The 19,404-nt window shown below is 64.5% G+C and overlaps 3 protein-coding genes across 4 annotated transcripts in view; 2 read left to right on the top strand and 1 right to left on the bottom strand.

Moving 5' to 3' along the window:
* AGAP3 (ArfGAP with GTPase domain, ankyrin repeat and PH domain 3) overlaps positions 1-1,196 on the bottom strand; it is a 109,378-nt gene extending 108,182 nt beyond the window's left edge. For both annotated transcript variants that reach the window (XM_063418476.1, XM_063418486.1), the window contains exon 1: positions 783-1,196. In XM_063418476.1, coding sequence (XP_063274546.1) covers positions 783-1,062 — 280 coding nt within the window. In that variant the 5' untranslated portion in view covers positions 1,063-1,196. The remainder of the gene's footprint in view (positions 1-782) is intronic.
* A 6,354-nt stretch (positions 1,197-7,550) lies between these two features.
* Positions 7,551-9,503, top strand: TMUB1 (transmembrane and ubiquitin like domain containing 1). The gene is made up of 2 exons (XM_063418453.1): positions 7,551-8,066; positions 8,585-9,503. The coding sequence occupies exons 1-2, from the start codon at positions 7,711-7,713 to the stop codon at positions 8,937-8,939; spliced, it is 711 nt and encodes a 236-aa protein (XP_063274523.1). The 5' UTR covers positions 7,551-7,710; the 3' UTR covers positions 8,940-9,503.
* A 323-nt stretch (positions 9,504-9,826) lies between these two features.
* Positions 9,827-19,135, top strand: FASTK (Fas activated serine/threonine kinase). The gene is made up of 10 exons (XM_063418433.1): positions 9,827-9,955; positions 10,212-10,815; positions 12,959-13,429; positions 14,046-14,194; positions 14,380-14,596; positions 14,685-14,844; positions 15,773-15,864; positions 16,123-16,738; positions 16,958-17,072; positions 18,892-19,135. The coding sequence occupies exons 1-10, from the start codon at positions 9,878-9,880 to the stop codon at positions 18,976-18,978; spliced, it is 2,589 nt and encodes an 862-aa protein (XP_063274503.1). The 5' UTR covers positions 9,827-9,877; the 3' UTR covers positions 18,979-19,135.
* Positions 19,136-19,404: the final 269 nt, after the last annotated feature.

Below are 19,404 nucleotides of genomic sequence, written 5' to 3'. Positions count from 1 at the left end.
GCTCCACCGCAGCCACCCGCCCATGCTGGCCCCCGCTCCCTCCCAGTCGCCCCCTTCATCTCAGCTGCACCCTCGCCCACGGCGCTGCCCCAGCTCGTCCGAGCCCGGCTTCATCCCAGTCCCCAATTCCATCTCAGCCCTCCGGCTCCATCTCAGCCCCTCGGCTCCGCTGCATTTCCTCAGCGCCTCTGCAGTTCCTCCGCTCCATCCCTCCCCTCGCTGCCGGTTCCCGGGACCCGGGCTGCAGTTTTCTGCATTTCTAATGTTAACGGGTTCCGGCGGATCCCGTTCCCAGTCGAGGCCGAGCACAAACCCCCCCGCCCCGATGCCGGACCAGAGCCCGCCCCCGCCCGCCGCTCCCGGCAGAGGCCGCGGGCGGAGTCCCCGGCCCTGCGCAGGCCCGGCCGCGACCACCATCGCCGCGGGGCCGGGCCGGGCCGGGCCGGGGGCGGCTGACGAGGGCGTCCCGTTCGCCCCCTCCCTCCCGGCGCGCCCGGCCCCCGCAGCCCCGCCGTGCCCGGCCCCGCTGCGGGCGGCGGGGGCGCAGCGCCGTCAGCCCCGGCCCCGCGCAGGCCGCGCCCGGCCCCCCGCGCCCCCGGCCCGCCGCCGCAGGGCCCGGCGCGGTCCCGGGCTGGCGGGCAGGGCCGCGCCGGGCTCCGCCGGGCCCGCGGGCGGCAGCGGGCGCAGGTGCGGCGGCGGGGGGGACAAAGGCGGCGGCGCGGGCGGCCCGGCTGGGTGCCCCGCTCCCGGTGACCCGCTCGGTGCCCGCTGCCGGCGCTCACCCTCGATGGAGATGACGTGCTCGCGGATCTGGCTCTGCAGCGCCAGGTCCTCCACGCGCTCGATGAGGTCGTAGATCGCGTAGATATTGGGGTGCACGGACTCGAAGCGCCCGATTTCAGCGCGGATCGCGGCCGAGTTGGAGAGCCCGAACTGCGGCGGGGGCGGCCCGCCGGGCTGCGGCCCCGAGGGCCCGGGCACGGGCACGGGCACCGGCCCGCCCGGCGCCGCCAGGCTCTGCTGCTGCCCGGGGCTCTGCCCGGCGCCGCCCGGGAAATTCATCGCGGCGGCGGCGGGGCCGGTCAGCGGCGCGGGGCTCCGGGCAGCCGCTGCATGGCCACAGCCGCGTCCGTCCGCGCGTCCCCCGGGCTCCGCCGCCGCCCCCGACCGCCTCCCGCCCGCTCCGCCCCGCCCCGCCCGCGTCAGCGGGACCGGCCCCGCGGCGGGCGGGGAGCGCGGGGGGCAGAGCGGCGAGCGGAGCCGGGGATCCGGAGGGGGAGCGGGGGTCGGGACCGAGAGCGGGGGCAGCTGCGACCCGGACGGGGAGCGGAGGAGTGTCGTTCGCCGGTGCTGCCCCGCTCCGCTGCGGCCCCTGCCCGCCCACGGCGATGGGCACTTGCCACCCTGCCCGGGCCTCGCCTGGCTACGAGTCTCGGCTGTGCCAGCCCGGAGACCCCTGTGCCAGCCTGGGGACCCCTGTGCCAGCCTGGGGACCCCCTGTGCCAGCCCGGGGACCCCTGTGCCAGCCTGGAGACCCCCTGTGCCAGCCTGGAGACCCCCTGTGCCAGCCTGGGGACCCCTGTGCCAGCCCTGCCTCCGGCTGCGCTTGAGAGGTAATCTCCTTGTTAATCACCCCAAGGTCATTAATGAAGCTGTGGAACATGACCAGTCCCCAGTTCCTGCGTGCCCGCCAGCCGCTGCCCCGCTGTGGTGGGCTCTCCTCTCTGGTCACCCCCTGCCCACAGGCTGTCACCCTGCTCATATGCTCAGCACAGGCTGCTCCAGGCCACTCTGCTGAAGGCTGGCACGACGATGGAACTGCCGAGGGCACCACCGTGGTGACAGTGCAGCCAGCTCAGGGAATCCCTGTTGGGCAGGGACTGGTAACACCCCTCCGGTTGTGCCCATCCCTAAAACAGCTTGCATGGGGTGACCTGAGGCACAGGAAGGCTCTGGCTGGGCAGAGGACTGGCAGCCCCTGGCAGCACCACGGGAGCCAGTGGAGCTGCCTGGGGCATCATTTCAAAATGGCTGAGAAACATAAAAAACCAGCATCGTGGGCCCTGGCAGATTAAATGAGAAAGTGGGATTTGGAGGAGAAGGAACAGAAAGGTGAGCAGCTGAGAGAACCTAGATTGCAATGGATTTCTCCCCCGGTCCCACTGGGACCAGAGTCATGGTGGGCAGCAATGCCCCAGTGCCAGGGGGGCCCAGGGGGCAGCTGGGGGCTGGTTCCCACCCTCTGCCCTTCTCTGAGTGATGGTGGGAAGGGTTGGAGGAGGAAGAAGTCAAGGAGGAAGAGGACAACAAGGAGGAGAAGGAGGAGGCGAGATCTCTGGGAAGTTTCTAAATGCCTCCCAGCTCTGGAATCCTCTGTGACTCGGCAGCGGGTGCTGGGGTGTGTGGGTGGGAGAAACACCTCCCTGCCCTCTCCTCCTCCCTCTTGTGCCCTTCCGGGATTCCTTGAGTGCATCTCAACCGCCTCTGCCACGAGAAGGGATTTATTAGAAAACAACTTTCATGAGGGTTTTGGAAAGCATTTAGAAAATCCATATCTCACAGCACCGGGCTCCCCTCGCCCTGCATGCTCCCCTCACCTACACACCCACCTGCCCGGTCCCCAAGGCTTCCAAAGGTCTTTGAAAGATCTAGGAGTCGCAGCTCTGCTCAGCAGGAGCTTCCCTGATGAGGGGTTACCTCCACGTGGGCTATGCAAGGTCATGCCACCATGTCAACACAACAGTGCTTGGCTGTGCAATGGCCTTTCTCCAGCCTGCTTTTTGTTTGGGTCTCTTGGTCCTTGCTCATGGCCTTTTTCTCCATCTTCTGCTGTCATCATCATCACCATCCCAGAATGGTTTAGGTAGGAAGGGACCTCAAAGCCTATCCAGTTCCACCCCGTGCTGCAGACAGGTTCCAGGATAGGGCAGCCACAGCTTCCCTGGGCAACATGCGCCAGGGCCTCACAACCCTCACAGGGAAGAATTTCTCCCCAGTACCCCACTAAACCCTGCCCACAGTCAGTTATCACATAAACATTTATAAATTGTCTCCATTTCAGCACCTTTGAATGTCCAGACACCCCACGTGCAGCCGCCTCCCCCACGTCACCCTCTCAGTCAGGGATTCCGGGATTTGTTCCTGGTGAGGGATGGGACATCATCCCTCATCCCTCCCTCACCCTGCCCTGGCTGAGGCAGCAGCACGAATGCACAGAGGTGACAGGTGGGCTCTGGCCATCCCCACATCTCCTGCCCCCTCCTCCTCTTTCTCCTCCTTTGCCTTCTGCTCCTCCTCTTTCTTATCTTCCTCTTCTTCCTTCTCCAGCAGAGCTGTGTGATGCCCACACGTCCCTGCAGCCCTGGCTGCTCGTGCCCCGCGTGGGTAATTCCACACCCTGAGCTGATAGCTCAGGTCTCTGTGGGCCACCAGTGTCCTCCAGCACGGGGTCCCTGCCACCTCCCACCGGCCAGCAGGACACAGGGCACAAGGACGGGATGAGATAGAGGAGGACACGGGTGGAGCATCGCCCAGCCCAAGCCTGTGCAGCCCCTGTGGAGCAGGACCCTGCAGTCAGCACTGGGGCCAGGACTGCAGAACTGGAGCCTGGAGTGGTGCAGAGGTGCAGAGGGAGAAGAGCAAACAGATGGAGCTGGGGCTTAGCAAAGGGATGGGAAAACCCAGGAGAGAAGTTCAATATGCTGAACAGACAGGAGCGGGTGGGGACAAGCCGAGGCTTTCAGGAGCAAACATTCCCTCAGGGGTGGCCAACCACCTGTCCTCTGCAGACACGGCCACTTGAAGATGTAAACTGCTTTTCAGGATGGATTTCACCCTCAGATCATGAACTTTCTCTGCTCCATCTGCAGCACTTCCATCTAATGCTGCAGTTTGTGAGTGCCTCAAACCAGTGCTGCTGCCAAGAGGAGCTGCCACCTCCTCCACTACCTCCTCCTCCTTCTCCTCTTCCTCCTCCTCCTCCTCCTTTTCCTACGGCTGCTCCCACCCCAGACCAGCCGCCCTGGTACCTATGGTGCCCATGGCAGTGGGGTGGAGCGGGATGAGTGTGAAGGTCCCTTCCCACCCAAACCATTCCGTGACACCTGACAGTGCCAGAGCCCACGTGGGGCAGCAGCAGGGTCCTCACAGCAGACTCCCAATGGCTACCCCAGATGCAGGGCTGTGGAGCAGCACCCCCAGAACAGAGCTGAGGGGAGGCCAAGGCCCCGAGCTCAGTTTCACTCAGTGTCCAAGCAAAATGGGCAGGGAGGGGTGTTCCAGGGCCTCTCCAGGGCTTTATGGCTTCTCAGTGCACCAGGACTGAGGTGTTTGATCACTCTTGCAATAAACACTGGGGCTTTCTTTCTGTGGGGACATCTGTGGGAGAGCTGAGGGCACAGCTGGGGGACACAGCTGGGGACACTGTCCCTCTTTCCCAGACTAAAGGGAGCAGGAAACTCCATCCACCTCTGGGAGGCTTGGGCTGCCTGTCCTCCCGTGCACCCAGCATAGTTGTGGCTCCTGTTCCCAAACACATCAGCACTTTGCTGCATGGCAGTGTTGCTTCGGGGGGAGGGAGGTGTTTAATGTCACCCTCCAGTGACAGGGACTGTTCTCAGGGCTGGGGATCAGGCAGCAGCTTTCCCCAGAATAGCTGCAGCTCTTTAATCTCACTCTGGAGCAAGGAGGTACCAGCTCCACCGCTAATCCCATCCAGATCTGCACCCTGCGCCTGTCAAATGGCAAATCCAAAATCCCCTGCTCAGCGGCTGGAGCATCCGCTGTGTCCCTGCACGGGGCTCTGGGCAGCTCGGGATGTGGGGCAGGGAGGAGCAGAGTGTCCCTCCCGGAGGGCAGGTCCCCTCCCTGTGCCAAGGACACAGCACGGCTGCTGGCCTCACAGGGTGACCACAGTTCACAGCACCACGGTCACCCGTGTCCTTGTTGTGACCCACCACGATGCCATCGGCCATCTCAGACCACCCCGTGGGGTTTGGTGACAGCAGGGACATGTTCCACTCCAGGTGTCCACCTGCACATTGAGGGGCCCTGGGCTCCTCTTCTGGGCTGGGCTGGGCGGGTCCCATCAGCGCTGCCTCCGCACCAGGGACACCACAGGGTGGACACCCGTGTCTGGGGTGGTGTCCCTGTGTCCCCAGTGCCCCACTGGGGCAGAGTCCCTCTGGAACTCCTCTCTGGTCACAGTCCCAGGGGAGCTGGACTGTCCAAATATGTGGGCTTGGGAAGAGGCTGAAAATGGAACAAGGTGGGTTAAACTCCCCTGGGCACTGTGGACGCCCTGGACAGAGCTCAGGGTCAACAATCCCAGCAAGGCCTGTGGGACAGGAGGGGGCTCAGCCCAGCCACGGGGGACACCACAGGGAGAAACACTGAGGAAAGGTCAAATAAACGTGAGTAAAGAGGAAACAGAAGGAGTGGACCATGAACCTTGGCAGAAACACAATGAGGCAGCCTTTCCCATGAAAACATTTTCCCCAGTATCCATTCTAAACCTCCTCTGGCACAGCTTGAGGCTGTTTCTACTTGTCCTGTCCATTTTTCCCTAACAGCAGAGCTCAACCCCCACCTATCCTGTCAGGAGTTGTGCAAAACCACAGGGTTCCCCCTGAGCCTCCTTTTCTCCAGGCTGAGCCCTTTCCCAGCTCCCTCAGCTCCTCCTGTGGCTCCAGACCCTCCAGACCCCCAGTCCAGGGGACAGGCACTGCCCTGGTCCCTCGTGTGCCAGAGGAGGCTGGATCTGCCCACCACAGCCCCAGCACCAGCAGGGCAGAGCTCAGGAAGGGGCTGGGACACCTTTAGGTGTCATATCTGGGGGTCCCCGCCCTGCTGAGCCCCGGGACCACCTCACTGCCGCTTCTGGAGCCCAGGCAGGGCAGGGGTTCCCACCCCCAGAGCTGGCCATCACCTCAGATCAGCCGTCTTTCAGGAAAACATTGAGAAATCCAAGGGATTCAGAGCAGCCCTGGGCAGGGCATCGTGAACACTCCCCGGTTCCTCAGCAGCAGATTTAAGGAGCACAGTCTGCTCAGCTTTCCTGGGAAACTGAAGGTGACTGGATGACACTGGGGAAGTACTTTCAGGGGAATATTAAACAGCTTCTTAATCGAGGCAGGGAGGATGGAAAAGTCTCACTCTCTGTGAGCTGAAGCCAGACAAATCCACAGTGACAACCAGACACCGGATTTATCAGGGAGGGGATGAACCGCTGGTTAAACCCTCAAATCTGAGCAGACACAACCCCTCCAGCAGTGGATTCGGGCTCATTCCAACGTCGGGAAGGGATAAATCCTGGTTGTCTGCCTGCACGGATCAGTCATGGTTTAAATCTGCTGCTGTTGTCACATCCATTGCTCTGACAGCCCCGAGATCTGCAGGGCACCTCGGCAGCTCCGGGCTGCAGGTGGGTTTTGCCTTACTTGGAGTGGGGACCCCTCCCCTGCAGCCCGTCCTTCCCATGCAGAATCCCAGAACAGAAATCATGGATTCCCTCCTGGGACCCCCCAGCCCCAGACACCCTCTGCAGGAAGGTGCTGCTCCAGCACGCTGATTTTATCCTGATTTCATCCTGATTTTTTGCCAGGAAAAACAATATGGAGGATAAAATCCTCCTGATGTTATCCCAGGAAACACAAGTGCCACGCCAGTGAGGGATCCACGGAGGGGACACTCTGGGGACCGGGGACATTGTTGCCCAGAATTTCCCTTTGACCAACAATTGTCCTTTATGGGAGAGTCAGTTTGTTCTCACCTCCCCCATCTCTGTTGCTGTATTTCCATGGCTGGACCTCTTCACTTAAAAGTAAGATTTTTTGACATAAAACTAAGAACTTTTTACTTAAAATTAAGAAGTTTTCATCTAAAATGAACAATTTCTTGCCTAAAATTAGGACCTTTTCACCTAAAATTAACAAATTTTAACCTAAAGTTAAGATTTTTTCACCTGATATGGAAGATTTTAATCCGAGCCTGCAGGAGGGTTTGGGCACTCCTGGGGATTCACAGTTTCAGAACCACCGAGGGTGGAAAACTCTCAGAGATCCTGAGCCCACCCACCCTCAGAACGGCCATGGCCATCACTGTGCACGTCCCCAAGTGACACATTCACAGGAATTTAAACCTGGCAGTAGCTAGAGCATCTGGGAGTAACTGGAGCCATACTGGGGGTGACTAGTAGCAACTGGAACTCCACTGGGGACAAATGGCATTAAACTGGAGTTAACTGGTTTCATGCTGGGAATTACACTAGGAGCAACTGAAACCATACTGGCAGCCACTGGCATCATACTGGGAGCAGCTGGGCTCATGCTGGGGTAACACTGTGACCATTCGGGAGCCGCCTGAGAACACACTGCTTGTTACCAGAATAATACCGGGAGCATTGTCCGGGAGGGCTGGGATCGCACACGCACCGGACTGGACGGAACCGGGATCGCACGGCGAGCGCCTGGCGCCGGGCCGGGACTACAACTCCCGGCGTGCTCCGCGCGGCGCCCACACCCCCGCTGTGGCTCGTGCAGCCAGGACTACATGTCCCATCGCCCCCCGCGCGCGGCCGGAAGCGGCGCGATGGCGGCCCGAGCCCGGCCCGGTGCGGCCGTGGCCCCGGCCCCGGTTCCCCGCGGCCCTGCGGGCTGAGGCCGCGCCCGCCCGGTACCCTCTCCCGGTGCGCCCCCCGGTCCTGCCGCCGCCATGGCGCTCATCGAGGGCGTCGGCGATGAGGTGACGGTGCTGTTCGTGCTGCTGCTGGCGGCCGCCGTGCTGGGGCTCGCCTGGGCCTCCACGCGCGCCCCCGAGCCCGCGGCGCCGCCGACTGAGGCGGCCCCGAGCGCGGCCCCCGCCGAGCGCAAGGCCCCGAACCCGGCCCCGGGCCCGGCCGAGGCAGCGGCCGCCTCCGATGAGACGGCGGGGCTGCGGCACCGGAATCCTCCCGCGGCCACCGCCGAGGACCCCGCCGAGCCCACGCTGGTGCTGCGGCTCAAGTTCCTGAACGACACGGAGCGCCTGGCGCGGGTGCGCCCCGGGGACACCGTCGGTGCTCTCAAGAGGTGAGGGGGGGCCGGGCAGGGGCGACTTGTCCCGGCTCGGGGGTCCTTGGACCCCCCAGGCGCCCCTCTCCTCCCCGCAGCACCTGGGAGGGGACAGCGGTGTCCCGGGGCAGGTGGCCTGCGCCCGGCTGCCTGTGCCTATCCTGGGGCCGTGGGACAGCCCCTGCTGGCCGGTGACACCTGGCGTGGCTGATGGGCACACGCACGCTCTGTGTGGGCAGGGAGGGTCCTGGTGGGTGCGTTGGCAGGGGCTGAACAGAGGGGACTGTCCTGGCAGGTGACAGCTGGGACACACACACGTATGTGGGGTCAGGTGTGCAGGGCAGGGAGGGCGCATTCACAGGATGTGAATGAAGAAACTGAGCTGGCAAGTGACACTTGGGGTGGCTGATGGGGACACAGGCTCAGCTGTGCGAGTGGGGTGAGAAGTCTGGGTGGGCACAGTCACAGGAGGTGACTCAGGAGGGTCGGAAGGCCTGTCCTGTCAGCAGTGTGACCCCTGTCCCTGTCTCCTCCAGGACTTACTTCCCCGGGCAGGAGCAGCAGGTGCGCTTGATCTACCAGGGGCAGCTGCTGCGTGACGACACCCAGAGCCTGGCAGGGCTGCACCTGGGCCACCTGAGCGTGCTGCACTGCCACCTGTCCCCGCCCAGTGCGACCCCCACAGCCCCCGGCACCCCCGGTCCCCGCAGCCCTGCGCCCGCCGCGCTGGGCGTGGGCAGCCTGGCGCTGCCGCTCTTCGTGCTGCTGCTGGCCCTGCTCTGGTACCTGCAGCTGCAGCACCGCCACGTCTTCACCGCCACTGCCACCACCTGCCTGGCCGGCCTCACCCTGCTCGTCACCTTCGTGGCCTTCGCCATGTACCGCAGATAGCGCGGCCGGACCAGCGCCTGGGACACGGGGCACCTCGAGCCACACCTGGGACACGCAGAGCCTGCCCAGCCCACCGGGGACGTGGAGGGCTCTGCATTCAGCCCACTCAGCGTACAGCGGGCAGTGGGGCCTGCCCAGTGCACCTGAAGCGAGGGCCCTGCTCTGTGTCCCCCACGGGCACAGGAGCCCCGAGCGGCGCCCGCCCACGCCCTGTCTGCACACAGGGGCTGTTGCAGGGCTGGGGCTCAGCTACCTCGGGGGATCCCGGTGCCCCTGTCCCTGCATGGAGCGTTCCCCCAGCCACTCCGCGTGCAGAAGCTCCTCGGGTGCGCTCCTGCCCAGGGAGGTGTCCGTGCCTGCGGGGCTTCTCCCCCTGGGATACGTCCTGGCGCCTCCCGGGGCGCTGCTCCGAGGCTCCCTGTGCCGGGGGAGGATTTGTGCCCCCAGGCGGTCCCGGTGTCGGGGGTGACTGCACTACCCGCTGTCCCGGAGGTTCCGATGCTGTGCTGGGGGGTGCTCTCCCCCCACCGCCGTTCCGATTAAAGCGGAAAGACTGTGACCGGCCGTGGCGTCCCGGCTCTGCTGCGCCGTGGGCCGGGCCGGGGCGGGGGTGACCGGGGAACGGCGCGGAGGGGCGGGGCTCCGGGAGGGGGCGGGGCTCCGGGAGGGGGCGGGGCCCGGCGCGTTCCGCCACGCGCTCCGCAGGGCCGTAGCGCGCCTGCGCCGGCGGCACCGCCCCGCTCCTAGCGGAGCTCTCGCTCATTGGCGGAGCTGCAGCGCTCATTTGCATGCAGCGCGCGCCGGCGCCGCCCCGGAAGTGCCGCGCGTGGGGCGGGGCTGCAGGAAGATGGCGGCGGGGCTGCGCTCCCGGGCCGTGGCCGTGTCCCGGCGGCGCTGAGTGGCGGCGGTGGCGGCGGGACCGGGCGGCCGCCAGCGCCATGTACGGCCGGGCCGGGCCGGGCCGGGACAGATGGGGGGCAGGGAATCCGGCCGGGGCGGGCCTGGTGCCGGTGGAGGTCGGAGTATGCCCGGGAAAGGGGCGGGTGCCGTGGGGCGGGGGACGCCGGGCAGGCCGGAGGTCCCGGCTCCACGGGGCTGGGCGGGCCGTGGGCCCGGACAGGGCGGCGGGCCCGGTGCCGGGGACTTGTGCGGGCGGGGGCGCCCGGGGGCGGGATCCCGGTGGGTGAGGGGAGCGCCCGCGGCCGCCCGTGCCCCCCGCCGGCCCCGGCCGTCTCGGTTCCCCCGTCACGCCCCCGCCGGTCTGTCCCGCAGGGTCCTCCGGAGCCGCGGAGCCCCCCGCGCCGCGCCGCCCCCGCCATGCTGTGCCCGCTGCTGTGCCCATGGCTCCGCGCTCTGACCCGGGCGGGCCCGCGGGGCCCGGCTGCCCGTGAGCGCCGCGGTGCCGCGATGTTCCCCGCCTGCTGCTGCGCCGGCAAGGCCAGGCCGCGGCTGCTGCTGCCCCTGGACCCCTACGGCCATGGGCTGCTGCCCACCGTGCACCCGGACGGCGGCCGGGGCCGGCCCCACGGCAAGAGGAAGAGCTGGAACTTCATCCACGAGAAGATGAGCTACGACACCTTCTTCACCATGAAGCGGCTGATCGAGCGCTCGCGCAGCGTGGGCGAGGTGCTCCGCTGGGTCACGCAGAACCCGGGCAAGGTGTCGGCCAGTCACTACCCCATAGCGCTTCACAAGCTGGGGCAGCTCCTGCAGCAGCAGCCGGGGCCGCCCGCGGGGGCTGGGGACGGCCGCGGGCCCGCGGGGCAGGTGCTGGAGCAGCCCGAGTTCCACGTGCTCTGCCAGGCCATCGTCAGCGGCTGCGCCAAGTTCGACAACTTCAGCATCGTCAACTGCCTGTACGCGGCGGCTGCGCTGGGTGAGCCACGCCGGGGCTGCGGGCATTCACGTCGGGGTGGATTTGCAGACAGAGCTGTGACCATTGCGGGCTCTGCTGAGGGGGCAGGAGGGCCTAGGGGGGCTCAGCTCAGCAGGGATGCTCTGCTCCTCCAGGGCAGGAGGGCCTAGTGTCCCTAGCTGACCTGGAGGTGGATGCTGGGCCTGGCAGGATGTGTGTCAGCCACTCCTGGGCCATGTCTAGTTCCAGCTTGAGTTACAAGCCCCAAGTCACCGGGTGTTGCTGTGTGGGAGAGAGAGTTTGAGGTGTTTGGGTTCCTGTGCAGCTCCCTAGGGATGCTGCTGAGCTGGGGATGCTGCATCCTGAGGGGCTGTGTCCCGGGGAAGGCTGCATCCCAGAGTCTCCTGTTTCTGTGGGCCAGGGTGACCCTGCAGGTTCTCCTGCTGCGAGGAAGGGGATGGGGTCTACATCCAAAGAGGAGGAGACAGCAGGGCAGTAGGGAGAATCTTCCCCTCTGCTGCACTCAGGTGAGGCCCTACCTGCAGTGCTGCTTCCAGCTGTGAAGCCCAACAGCAGAAAGATGTGGAGCAAGCCCAGAGGAGGCCATGGACATGCTCCGAGAGCTGGAGAGGAACTCTGAATAAGGACCTGGAGGGACAAGGACGAGGGGGAGTGGTTTCCCACTGTCAGAGGTCAGAGTTAGATGGGAAATTGGGAAGGAATTATTCCCTGAGAGGATTGGGAGGTCCTGGCACAAGGTGCTCAGAAAAGCTGTTGCTGCCCCATCCCTTGAAGTGCCCAAGGCCAGGCTGGACAGGGCTTGGAGCAACCTGGCCTAGTGGAAGGTGCCCCTGGTCATGGCAGGAGGTCTGTAACTGGATGATGTTTCAGGTCCCTTCCAACCCAAACAATTCCAGGATTCCACGATCTGGCGGGTGCCGGCCCTCCTGCCCGTGGCTCCTCCCACGCTGTTCTCTCCCGTTCCCGCAGCCTGCCCGGGCCAGGGCCGGGGAGCCGCCGGGCCGGGCGGGGTTGAGGCAGTAACCCGAGCCCCTGCCCGGGTGGGGGGGCCGGTGCTGCCCTCGTCCCCGGGCCGGCGGCGCCGGGTGTTTGTTGACACTGAGCCGGAGCTGCCGGCACTGCTGCCCCTGTCAGGCTCCCCGTGCTGGGCCCCCCTCAGCTCTGCTGTGCCCCCACTTTGTTCTGCCCCCTTGTCCCTCATTAACACAAACTCCCGCTTTCTTTTGAGGCCTTTTTACAGAACAAAGCAGCTGATCAGACCAACTCTGCGCATTCCCCCTCCTGAGTTCTGATTAACAGTAACCCGCAGTGACTTGCCCTGTGCTGCCCTGCGGCCTGTGCCCACCCAGGTCCTGGGGTAATGGGGAACTCCAGGCCCCCCCAACACTCTTTGCCTCTGTTGAGGAGATCCCTCCTGACAGCCAAAGCACTGAGTCTGTGCCCAGGCCTGGATAACACGTCCTGAGCTGCAGGGAAGTGTTTCCCTGGGAGCCAGATTGCAGAGGCTAAAGCTGAGCTGGGAAACAGGAGAAGGTCAAAAAAGCCAAAGGATTAGTCCTTCCTGGAACAAACAGCATTTAGTTTGGTCACATGGGATGTCACAGTTGTTTTCCAATCACAGCCTTTTTTAATGAAATTTTGAGGTGAGTTTTTTGAGTGCCCAGAGCCCCTGGAAGTGCTCCAGGCCTGGTTGGATAGGGCTTGGAACAACCTGGTCCAGTGGAAGTGTCCCTGCCCCTGGCAGGGCAGAGGGCTGGAACTGAATGGGATTTAAGGTTCCTTCCGACCCAAAACAGTCTGAGATTTTGGGACTGTATAAATTATTTGTCTTTGAGATCTTTGAGGCTTAGGAAATGAACCTTGCTACTGCAGGTGAGCTGCAGGGCTCCCACTCCAGTGGGGTTGGTGGGAACGACCCCGCAGCTCCACGCAGTGTTTTCCATGCTGGGGGTGCTCTCATGTTCTGCCGGTGCTTTGCTTCCCCTCGCTTCCCCTTCTCGGTCTGGTCACCGATCCAGCACATCCATCCACTCACGGCCTCCTGCCCAAGCTCTGGAGGTGGCTGTGCCGTGGGGCTGAGGTGTGTCCACGTGGCTGAGCCATGCCCAGGGTCTGAGCCCCCGTGTGCCCGTCTCCCCTGCAGGGCTGCCCGGGGAGTCCCCGCTGGTGCGGGTGCTGGAGGACGAGTCCCGCAGCCGCCTGGGCCGCTTCAACCAGAAGGACGTGTCGATGGTGTTCAGCAGCGTGATGCGGCTGCACCCGTCCAGCCCGCACCCGCTGGTCGAGTCCTGCCTCAGCAGCCTGGAGCGGCACCTGGAGAAGGAGCGGCACCCCCAGACCCTGTTCCTGCTGCTCTCCTACTACCGCCTGCGGGCGCAGGCGCTGCAGGGCCACGCCGCCTCCGACCAGCAGCTCATCAACAACCGCAAGATCCTGCGCCTGGTGCGGCACACGCTGGGCCAGGTGAGCGCCATGAGGGAGCACGAGCTGGCGCTGCTGGACGAGATGCTGGCCCTGTGTGCCCAGGAGGCCAACAACAAGGCCCTGGAGGCCATCTTCAGCTCCCAGCTCTTCTACGAGAACCGGCAGGAGCGCTTCATTCGCAGCATGGCAGGTGAGGGGTGCCCAGGTGGGGTCCGGCATTGCCACCCACATCGGGGGTGCAGGGCTCTGGTCAGGGAGAGGATGTGGGACCTGTGGCCGGGTAGGGGGCAGCCTCACAGGCGCCTTCCCTGGCCCTGGGATGTTGGGGTGGTGGCAGTCTCAGCTGGGGCCCTGGTGAGCCCCAGAACTGGAGCAGAAGGAGTCCTGTGTCATGGCCACCCTTGTCACTGACAGCCCAGCCCTTTGACAGGCTGGGAGCCCCCCTTTCCCCTAGGTACTGGGATGGACCAGGAGCCCCGCATTCCTTCAGGGACTGTTCTCCCATAGTGCCTCCGGGCTGGGCACAGTGGAGTTTTAGTGGGGTTTTGCAGAAAGCCCCAGCTGTGCACGTTCCAGCTGTGCTCCATCTGTGCCTTCTGACTGTGCATGACAGGAATCTGCCTCAGCCTCTCCCCTGACCCATACCTGAGGGTTTTTAGGAGCTGCCTGGCTTTTGAGGTTTTTGGGACTGGCTCTGCTGTTCGGTCCTGTCCTCCCACCTGTCCGGGCTGTGGTGGCTGCAGAGGACTTCGGCTGGGGACAGAGCTGTCCCCTGTGACACCCTCCCCGCTGTGTTGGTTTGGCAGAGTGGCTGCCGCGGAAGGCAGAGAACCTCACCCCCTACACCATGGCCCTCATCGCCAAGTACGTGGCGCGGCACCGGCTGCGTGAGCCGCGGCTGCTCGACACCATCGCCAACTTCCTGCTGAAGCGCGGCGAGCAACTCGACAGCAAGGTGAGCGCTCGCCTCACCTGTGGGCACACCTGGGCAGAGGAGCCATGGCCCTTCTCCATCACGGTGGGGCATTCCAGAGGACCAGGGGCCGTGCCCCAGTCCTGGCAGGTTCTGAGCACCCGTCTCTTCATGACACCGACCTGTCCCTTGTCCCACCCCGACCCCACACTCCTCTCTTGCCGCAGGTGATCCAGAAGTTGGTGTTTCCCTTCAGCCGGATGAACTACCGCCCCTCCAACCACGGCGAGCTCTTCCCCAAGCTGGAGGCCATCCTGGAGCAGAAGGCCGGCAGCTCGCCGCTGGCCACCGTCAACATCCTCATGTCCATGTTCCAGCTCAGCCACTTCCCGCAGACTGTCCTGCACCAGGTCTTCTCCCCAGGCTTCATCACCAATGTCATGAGTACGTGGGGCCGTGGTGAGGGTGGTCCCCGGCAGCGTGGCCGGGCGGGGGGCTCCCGTGGCGGCGGCTCCATGTCGCGCCCCCGCAGGCAGCCCGTACGCGCTGATCGTGCGCCGGTACCTGTCGCTGCTGGACGCGGCCGTGGAGCTGGAGTTCCGCGAGTACAGCGGCCCCCGCCTGGACCCGCGCTACCGCGTGCTCATGTTCGAGCACGCGCTCACCGCCGACGAGGCCAACAGGAAGTACAGGTGAGGGGGCTGGGGGGGTGCCAAGGGGACAGGGGTCTGTCACCTGCCCTTGCAGGATCCCACATGGTGCCGGGATGAGGGCGCCTGTGGCAGGTCCAGAGCCTGGGGGGTAGCACTCTAGAATCACAGAATCGTTTAGGATTGCAGGATTGCTTGGGTTGGCAAAGCCTCGGAGACCTCAGTGAAGGAGAGGTGATACTCATACAGGGAGAGCTGGTTTGGGAACTCCTCCAAGTCCAGCCAGAGTTACCAACAGCAGGGGGCAGAGGCTGGATGCACAGGCTCCCTGTCCAAGGCACTCTCGCAGTCAGTGCACTCTCTCTGCCACTCCAGCCTCACTACACCCCAAGCATTTCAGGGATACTGCCTGCTGGAAGCAGGACGTACGGGAGGTCAGGAGACTGGCGTACAGGTGAAGGCTTTCAGATTGACAGTGAGGAGAGCAAAAAATCAGGTGATGGAAATGCATCCTGCGCGTCTTCCCCAGCAGGATCTGGGCAGAGGAGGGGGAGGAAGGGTGCTTGCATGGAGGGACTGCACATCTGGATGAAGATGTCATAACAGTGCTGGGTGACCTAGCCCCTGAGTCCAGCTGTTCTCCAGCACTGCTAAGGCCACCACAGATCATGTCCCCAAGTGCCACATCCATGTGGTTGTTGAATTCCTCAGGGATGGGGACTACCCCCTGCCCTGGACAGTGGTGCCAGGCCTGGGCAGCCCTTTTGAGGGGCTATTGGTTGTCCCAGTACTAAGAGGAGCTTTTTGCAAAAGGAGCTGGAGCCCATCCCCTCTTGACTCCCAACAGCAGAGTGCAAAACTCCAGCCCTGTGCATCCCACTCGTGGGGGTTCCGTCTCCACAGCCATGTACTCGGCACCAGCAGTGCTGGGGAGACACGCAGTGCCCCCCTGATTGTTCCCTCCTTGCAGCTACAAGGGGCTGGTGGCCGAGGCACTGCGACAGCTGGTGGGGGAGGAATGCTACCGGCAGGACGAGGTGCTGCCCCCTGGGTACTGCACAGGTAACCCCCGGCTGTGGGGAGAGGGCTGCCAGGTGGCATCGGGGGGCTGAGGATGGAAGGTCATGTGGGGCAGAATGAGCTCTGGCTGCTTTGTCACTGCCTTCCCTGTGACACTGCCTTTGGGACACAGCTCCCTGGGCCCTCCCACTGCAGAAAGGGAGGTTTCCCCTGTGCCTCTTGGCTCAGTGTCCCAGCTGGGGCACAGAGTTCCCGAGCGCACATCCCATCAGTTGGTGATGCCTGTTCTCTCTGCTGCAGACTTCCTGCTGTGGATCAATCGCTCGGGCACGGTGCTGCCTCTCTCCCGCGTCCCGGCAGCTTCCAGGGCCCCCCCAGCCGCGTCCCCCGTCGCCATGTCCCTGCGCTCCAGCGTCCTCGCCCTCACCTCCGATTTGCAGGACTTTGCTCCATTTGCTCCAGAGACGCCCAGCAGCCCCCCGGGCCCGCGGGAGAGCGGCCGGGCCGGGCGGTTCCTGCCGGCGCTCTGCCCGGCCCCGGGGGGGCCCTGCTTCCAGCCCCCCTCGGACTATTACTGTGCGCTGAGCAAGGAGCCGTCCCTGGCCAGCCCGGGCAGCTCCACGCTCAGCAGCCCCTCCGAGTGCCTCTCGGCGCCGCCGCCCGGCACCCCCGACTGCTCCCCCCGCACCTCCACCGCCTCCCTCTTCCAGTTCCCCATCGGCAAAATCCTGGAGGAGGAGGAGGCCGGCTGCCCTGGCCAAGAGCACGGCTGCTTCCAGGGGGAGCAGGCCCAGGAGCAGCCTGAGGAGCGCAGCCCCCCGGCCAGCGAGGACAGCGGCCCCCCGCCCTCCCCGTGCCGGCCCAGCCCCAAGCAGAGGCCGGGCGAGGGGCCGCAGGGTGCCGAGGAGATCCAGAGGTACAGAGCAGGGATACGTCCCCAGGCTGTGTCCCTGGTCCCTTCCTGCCCAGTGCCGTGGGGCACCCACTGACCCACGTCCCCACGGCTCTGGGCTGCTGGATACGGCTGTCCCTGCCGCCAGCTGGGGCCATTGGGGGTGCTGGGGAGCAGGGTCCGTGGGGCGGGGTGGCACTGTGGCCTGGGGTGACACCGCGCTGCCCGCTGTCCCCTCTACAGGGTGGTGCTGTCGGTCAATGACAAGTGGCACTACTGCCAGAACTCCGACATCCTGGTGGGCTCCCGGGCCATGCGGGACCGGCACCTGCGGCTGCTGGGATACTGTCTGGTGCAGGTAAGGGGCTGCCCCACCTCCTCAGGACCAGGGCACACAGCGGGGGATGGCCTGAGCTGGCATCTGATGGGCTCGGAGCTGAGAGCTGGCACCCCCTGGAAGGATGGGCCCGGACCTGGCATCCCCTGTGTAAACACTCCTGTCCCTGTGAGAGGAAGCAGGGATGACTCATCCTCGTGTCTCCTTGCCCTCCCCCACCCCATGCAGGACATTTTCCATGCAGCTGGTGGGTGACACCAGCCCTGATGGAAAGCAGAGACAAGGGACAGTGTGTCCTGTGAGCTGAGACCCAACCTGGGTGAGGGGAAGGGGAGGGTGTTCAGCCCAGGCTGCCAGACACAGCCACAGTGGCAGCATCGGGTGCGGGGCTCAGGGTGACATCAGGTGGGGGGACACACACGGGTCCACACGTGGTGGCCTGTGATCTCGTGTGCTGAGGGGACAGGAGGGAGGTTGGTTCACCTTCTGCGCCAGAACCTGCCTGCCCTGGTTCCAGCCTCAGCTGTTCCCTGCCGAGTGCTGGCACTGGACGAGCCCTCAGATCTGCAGCTTCTTTGGCAAACTCCAGGTGTTGGTTTAGGATGTGCAGCTGCCACGTGTTTGTTTGTGGGTGGTTTTACCCTGAGGATGAGTCTTTCTGAGGAAAATGGCACTGGAAATGAGCCCTCAGTCCTGTTCACTCTTGCACTGCAGAATGGATCAGGATTACAGCAGTGCTTCCATTGTGCCATCCCACAGCCATTCCCAAACTGTCCCAGCCCCTGCTGCCGCCAGGCCATGCCAGCCGCAGCTCCTCCTCATTCTGGAGCTCAGCAGCCCAGAGCCCCGTGTTTGTGCAGAGCTCCAGAGTCCTGTGACTGCTGAGGAACCAGCTGGGAGCTGCCCAGCAGCCTTGCTGGGCCGGGAGCAGAGCCAGCTCTCCCTTGAGCTGGTGTTTGGGCTGGGCTGGCCAGGGCTCTCCGTGTCCCTCCTGCAGAAAGCACAGCAGCTGAAGGGACCTTAAAGCCCATCCAGTGCCACCCCTGCCATGGGCAGGAACACCTTCACTGTCCCAGGCTGCTCCAAGCCCCAATGTCCAGCTGGCCTTGGGCACTGCCAGGGATACAGGGGCAGCCACAGCTGCTCTGGGCACTCTGTGCCAGGGCCTGCTCACCTGCCCAGCCTGGAATTCCTTCCCAGTATCCCATCTATCCCTGCTCTGTGGCAGTGGGAAGCCATTCCCTGTTTTGTTCCTCCAGGCTCTTGACATAAGTCCCTCTCCAACTCTTTTAGGCACTGGAAGGGCTCTAAAAGGTCTCCCCAGAGCCTCTTTCCAGGTGAATACCCCCAGCTCTCGCCTGTGGGTTGAGGGGCTCCAGCCCTCTGAACCTTTATTGCTCCCTTGCGCTGCCACTGGCTGGAGTGTGGGTCCCCATGGCCCTCAGTCCTGCTCTGTGCGTGCCCTCAGGGCTAAAAACTCACAGTTTTTAGCCCCCCCAATATCCTGTCACCTTTCATGGAGGTGCTGACAGGGGCTCGAGGGTGGGATGAGGCTTGAGATTCCTCCCTCTGTGTGCCTGCACCACCTGTCCAGGGCTGAGTTCAGGCTGGACGAGCCTGGAATTGGGCATTGTCTACACTTCCCATGCCATTGTCCACACTTCTGTCCGTACCCTCGGCAGGAGCCACGCTGCCCTCCTTCTCCAGGGAGGGATCTGCATCCTGGCTCTTCCTCCCTCCACCACAGAAGGCTGAATGGGGCTGGGAGCTGGAGGTACTGGGGATACAGGTGGGGCCAGACATGCTGTGAGTGCTCCGATGTCATCCCTGTTCCTCACAGCTGCCCTACACGGAGCTGGAGAAGGTGAGTGGCATCGAGGAGGCCAAGCACTACCTGCGGCAGAAGCTGAGGGAGCTGCGCTTCTGAAGGACGGATCTGGGGGTTGTGGGGGGCCAGGTGGGTGTTGCCAGCCCCTTCCCCTGTGCAGGGGGATACGGAGCTGCCCCCCATCCCGGGGGGTCTGGGGGATATGGAGATGCTCCCCATCTTGGGGGGCCAGGGTGTGGGGCGGGGGAGTGTGAGATTATTTATTGCCATTATGGGGGGCCGGGGTGTGACTTGAGGGGTGCCGGGGGGGGGCGGGGGGGAGTTGCTGGGGAAGGTCCCTCATGGCCCCCCTGCCCCAGCTCTGCCACTTCAGCCCGGTCTGTTGCTGCAGGGGCCAGGCCTGGCCTGGGCTTTGCCGGTGCCCCCAGCGCGGCTCTGGGCGGGGGCGCTGGGCCCGGCCCCTCCGGGGGGCACAGGGGTCCCGGGGGCTGCAGGGCAGGGCCGGGAGCGGGTGCGCACACGGGG

The sequence above is a fragment of the Prinia subflava genome, chromosome 1 (genome assembly GCF_021018805.1).
Source record: "Prinia subflava isolate CZ2003 ecotype Zambia chromosome 1, Cam_Psub_1.2, whole genome shotgun sequence".
NCBI classification, from domain to species: domain Eukaryota; kingdom Metazoa; phylum Chordata; class Aves; order Passeriformes; family Cisticolidae; genus Prinia; species Prinia subflava.
Note: the sequence above shows the minus strand (reverse complement) of the source record. Positions and strands in the feature narration are given on the sequence as shown.